The 5991-nt window shown below is 40.4% G+C and overlaps 1 protein-coding gene across 1 annotated transcript in view; it reads left to right on the top strand.

Annotated features, from left to right (window-relative positions):
* The window catches only part of erf (Ets2 repressor factor), a 25713-nt gene extending 20723 nt beyond the window's left edge, over positions 1 to 4990 (top strand). The window contains exons 4-5 of the mRNA XM_083544323.1: positions 192 to 1090; positions 1692 to 4990. Coding sequence (XP_083400449.1) covers positions 192 to 1090; positions 1692 to 2261 — 1469 coding nt within the window. The 3' untranslated portion in view covers positions 2262 to 4990. The remainder of the gene's footprint in view (positions 1 to 191; positions 1091 to 1691) is intronic.
* The last annotated feature ends 1001 nt before the right edge of the window (positions 4991 to 5991 follow it).

Below are 5991 nucleotides of genomic sequence, written 5' to 3'. Positions count from 1 at the left end.
ATAGCAGGGTGTTCAAATATTTATTTTCCTCACTGTATGTATGTATATATGTGTGTGTGTGTGTGTGTGTGTGTGTGTGTGTGTGTGTGTGTGTGTGTGTGTGTGTGTGTGTGTGTGTGTGTGTGTGTGTGTGTGTGTATTTTTGAGTGTCAACTTTCTTTTAAAAAGTCTTAATTATTCTTTCATGGCAGGTTCCAATGTGCCCCAGAGTGCTCCTCCTGTCCCGTCAGGTGTTGGAACCCACTTTCGTTTCCCTCCTTCTACTCCATCTGATGTCCTCTCCCCGAATGGTGAAGAGCTGCGCAGTCCAGGTGTGTTTGCCAGTGTGGCACGGCGGGCAGCACGGGGGTCTGTATCCGACTGCAGCGATGGCACTTCTGTAGCCTCGGAGCTGGAGGAGGTGGGCATGACAGGTGGTGACGAACGCCCAGCAGAGCGAGCCTTCAGATCTCTGTTCCTGCCACACCATCCACGGCTGACTCACGACTCTCTGTTTCGCATGTACGGTGTTCCTCCACCCGCCCCGGTACCCTTCCCTGCCTCACCTCTGCCTGGTGGCCCTCTGCTACCCCCCCAGCTCTCACCTGCACTCTCCATGACTTCAACACCAACCTCACACCTGCCCTACACCCCCTCACCCTCACTGGCTTCACCCATGCCCGGCTCACGCTTCTCCTTCAACCCTGAAGACATGAAGCGCTACCTGCAAGCACATGCACAGAGCGTCTACAACTACCACCTCAGTCCCCGCGCCTTCCCACACTACCCCAGCATTGTGGTGCCCCAGCCACAGCGTCTTGATAAGGGCTTGGCAGGACCAGCAGCAGGATCACACTTCAGCGCTCACCCACTGCACCACCAGCAGCCTGAAGAGCCACACGCCTCAACCTTTAAATTTAAGCTTCAGCCTCCACCGCTGGGTCGGAAGCACCGGGACGCACCACAATCTTCAGCAACGGGGCACGTTTCCTCTGTTTCTGCCTCAACAGTCTTGTTTGTGGGTGAATGTGGCTCTACTGCGGTGCAGGGTACCAATTCTGCACCTTCTGGACTGACTAACAGCAATTCTGGAGGTCCTCCAAAGATCAAGGTCAGTATTTACTAAATGTCTTAGAACTGGGTGATTTGTTTATTTGCTGAACAGATGATTTGTCATCCTCTGATGTTTAGACACTTCTGTGTTGCCTAGAATCTTGACACTTTATAATCAAATTGCTATGGCCTTCCACTTTTTATATATACTTCTTATAATTATTTTCTTTTGTTTAAGACAATGATTTTTGACTACATAAAACATGATTAATAATTAGAACATCAGCAATGTATTAAGATTAGGCTAGTTGGTTGTTTGATCTAGATTTGTAGCTGTAATGTTCACAGAAAAGATTTTCATTGTGCTACAATATATGTGACAAACAGGCTCCTGCCTCTTCTAAAATAATAGTTAGTTTCCCAGTTGTTTTGGAGATGAACTGGTAACTGAAAAGAAGAAGCATTTTAGGGTAGTTATTCTCCATATTGTCTAACCGCAGCAGTCACTAATTGGCTTGGAAAGTTTTTTAATTGAATGCAGTAAAATGTTTTTTCTTTCTTTTTTCTTTCAACGAGGAGGTGTGGCTGATGTATATAAATGTATAGCTTATTATGTTCCACCAATAAAGCTTCAATAATCCAACTCTTCTGTTCTCCAGGTTGAGCTTGTCTCAGATATAGAATCAGAGGAAGAAGTAGAGGTCACTGATATAAGCGAAGATGATGATAACTGTGATGTGTTTGCCCCGTCACACTATAATGGAGGACCTTCCATTCTGCCCTGCCCTGATACCCTCATAGACGAGGGGGATGATCTTGAGGAAGACGTCTTTAAGACCCCAGCAGCACCCCCTTCTGGTGCAATCAGTGGCATTGCCATTGGGGTTGGCATGGCTTTGCCAGGCCTGAAAGCTGAACCCAGGGAGGGAAGTCCCAGCAGCCCTGGCGGCTCCCAGTGCATACCACTGAAACTACGTTTCAAGCGCCGCTGGAGCGAGGACCAGCGAATGGAGGCAGGAAGCGAAGAGGCGGAAGACAAAAAGAGTCGTGCCGAAAAGGACGAACCCTTGTCCAGAGAGAGAGAACCACAACCTCACAAGGTGCTGCCACACAATGAGGGGAGGAGCCTGGTCAACCTGGCTGCATCTCTGAGTGCAGGTCACCGAAGAGTCAGCTCTGAGCTTCAGAAAGCGACAGCGCAACTGTCTTTAGAAAACAATGGGTGCTGAGAAGAGAACTGTACAAACTGCCACAAAATGCACACAGGCTGTGGACACACATTCAGAACCTAGAAGAATGAATCTATATGCAGTAACTCACACCTGAATGCCTGATACAAGCACACAGAATTACCGCTTCACTCACTTCATGGTGCTGAGACACTACAAATGGACGATGATGACGTTCCTTCTTTTCAGAACCTTCTGAAAAGACATTTGACCAGCTCACTTCACTTGTTTTGCTTCATTTATCACTATCACACCTAGAAAATTAACATATGTATATATACTGACCATGGCACACTATTGAACGATTGTTTCGTTTCCTCTGAGCTCCTTAGAGACTCTGATATTTACGTTTAAGGAGCATAAATGCATTTCAAACCCAGTTCCACAAATAACCAAGTGCCTGAATTGCTAGACAACATACTCTATAGCTATACAGAGCAGTGTGTAAAGGAGAGAAGGAGATCCGTTTTTACAAATCTGGGCCGTTAGTTTGATACAGTCATTCAGTGATTACTGTTTCTTCTCTTAGGATTTAAACAAGTCAGAATAACTAGCAGTCTTCTGCCAGCAGTAAATGGTTCAATAAGCCTCAGGTTCTTGGAGGAACAGCTTTGCCTTCTGCTCCCAAAACATTACCTCCTTGCAGCCACTGCCTTTACATCCTGATTCTACACACTACCTTCTCAACAATGCCTTATACACAATGCTCTCGAGGTCCAAAAAAAAAAAATAGCCACAGCAGGTCACCTATCTTCTCAGTCTCCTTTATTCAGCTGTTAGTTAGATGGACCACCTGACCTTTTACAGATGTCTCCAGATGTATATACTCCCCTGATGCATTATAGATTTTAATCTTCCCTCCTTAAATCTAAACTGACCGTTTCTTCCCCTTTAATCGGTATTTATGCTTCTCATGCCAGTTTAATGAATTCTTGGAAAGCAGCAAGAACTCAGGCATATGTCATATGTATGGGTCTATGAAGCCTTTTCCATAAAAAAAGTAAGTTTATATTGTGCCTTTTTTATGTAAAAGAAAAAAAAAAAATACTATTCTATTTTGTTCAATATAAAATTCCTCTTATTTACAAACTGAAAAGGTATACAATTTTCACACTATATAGGCAAAAGTATTGAGACACTTGACCCTTTCAGCCATATGTGGTTCTTCTGCAAACTGTTGCAGGCACACAAGGATGCCTTTGGATGCGGTAACACAAAATTTTCCACTTTACTTGAACTAGTAGATGCGTTCCAGCATGATGTTCCAGCTCCCAAACCAAGCTCCGTGAAGATATGGTTTACAAGGTTTGGAATGGAAGATCTTAAATGGCCTGCTACAGTGCTCGGACCTCAACCCTGTTAAACACCTTTGGAATCAATTGAAAAACTGACTGTTCCCCAGGCCTCCTCCTTCATCAGTACCAGACTTTCCAATGCCGTTGGGCTGACTAAGCCCAAATCTCCACAACCACACAGTGGAACATCTTTTATGACAGCCAATTGGAACTAAATGTCTAATGGGATGTTCAAGAATGCACATAGAATCTTAAGGTCATGTGTCCACATTCTATTGCAGATATAGTGTGTTCTAATATGCGCACACACATTATCTATCTGTCTGTCTATCTATCTATCTATCTATCTATCTATCTATCTATCTATCTATCTATCTATCTATCTATCTATCTATCTATCTATCTATCTATCTATCTATCTATCTATAATATTATGAAAACAAACAAATAATCTATATTCAAAACTATTTTTTTTCAGATAAGAATATTTAGGAAAAATTATATGCATATGGTGACCTCAAATATGTTAGCAGGAGCCTAAAAAGTGTTAATAAAGAAATGACAGTAAGAGATTTAACATGCATTTGGATTTGCTCACACACTGATTCCAGGCAGAAACATTTCATTTCATCTCGGTTGAAATGAATGATCACTCAGCCTTGCGTGCGTGCGTGCCTGTGTGTGTGTGTGTGTGTGAAATGAGCTTGTGCTGTTCCTAGTTTAGTGGAGTCTGTAGATGATGGAGCAGAGGAGATAAAACAGGAGCAATCCCACTGACCTCAGAAAATAAAGCCAGGTTCCAAATCATAAGTTTTTTTAAATATTACACCCTTAAATCAGAGGAACAGAACATCTGAGGCCAGTTGAAACATTTAACATGCAAAATGTATTTCTTTACTGAGTATATACTGTAACTATTTCAGCACAGCTTTCACACTTGTTCCCTTGCTTATTCATAAAAAAAGCTTATTTTTCATATCTTCAGTATAGACATTGCTGTTTTTATTATGCCTAGTCATGTGATCATATGTTATTTTTAAACAGTGATATTACTGTTATTTTGTACCCTTGCTAAAAAAAATATAGCTTTTTAAAATTTTAAAAGTGTATTCCAAAATGCTTCATATCTTGCTTTGGTTTTAATAATTAAGCCAGGTAAATGGGAGGGGTGACATTATCACATTTCTATTTTAAATATATATATTTTTAATAATCTTTCATGTAAATATTTTTTGGTGGACTGTAGAACAGTGGCAACATTTCTTTGTGTATAAGGTGACTTTTTTTTCTCAACATGTATTAATCTTTTTCTCACACGTGTACTCTCAGCAGTGATGTGTAACACTCTAAAGAAGTGTATGTGACATCATGATGAAACGTATTCTAGTTTTTTTTTCTTTTTTACTGTAATCAGGGTTCATTAAAAACAGCTAAACATGAACTAAACTGCCTTCAGCGTAATTTTTATTTGTCTTATCTGTGAAAGTGAAGAGGTTTTATTGTTGTTGGTGTGTAGACTCATGCAAAACACTTGAACACTTAGCTCAGGTGTCTCCCAATTGTCTTGGATTATTGCTGGGATGTTTCTACACCTAGATTGCAGTCCACCTTTGGAAAATGGACATGATTTAGAAAGGCACACACCTCTCTTTAAAGGGCCTCACAGCCGACAATGCATATCGGAGAGAAAAAACCAAGCCATGAGATTGAAGCAACTGCCAAACAGGATTAATTTATGGGGTAAAGTGTGTGTGTGTGTGTGTGTTTGTTTTATATATATATATATATATATATATTAGTACAGACCAAAAGTTTGGACACACCTTCTCATTCAAAGAGTTTTCTTTATTTTCATGACTATGAAAATTGTAGTGTCACACTGAAGGCATCTCTCTGGGAACTCCTTCAAGACTGTTGGAAGACCATTTCAGGTGACTACCTCTTGAAGCTCATCAAGAGAATGCCAAGAGTGTGCAAAGCAGTAATCAAAGCAAAAGGTGGCTACTTTGAAGAAACTAGAATATGACATTTTTCAGTTGTTTCACACTTTTGTTATGTATATAATTCCATATATAATTCCACATGTGTTCATTCATAGTTTTAATGCCTTCAGTGTGACTCTACAATTTTCATAGTCATGAAAATAAAGAAAACTCTTTGAATGAGAAGGTGTGTCCAAACTTTTGGTCTGTACTATATATATATATATATATATATATATATATATATATATATATATATATATATATATATATATATATATATATATATAAACTTAGTTTGAAAGCAACCTAAGAACTTCTTGAGGCATAGAAATGGAATGTATTCATATATACTCTACTCCACTCTATTGTAAAGCACTGTCAGTGATACTATTTTACTGGAGGCTATACATGCCCATGCCATAACACTGTTTGAGAGATGTGGAAGGCTTT

The sequence above is a fragment of the Silurus aristotelis genome (assembly GCF_946808225.1).
Source record: "Silurus aristotelis genome assembly, chromosome: 6".
Taxonomy (NCBI): domain Eukaryota; kingdom Metazoa; phylum Chordata; class Actinopteri; order Siluriformes; family Siluridae; genus Silurus; species Silurus aristotelis.
Note: the sequence above shows the minus strand (reverse complement) of the source record. Positions and strands in the feature narration are given on the sequence as shown.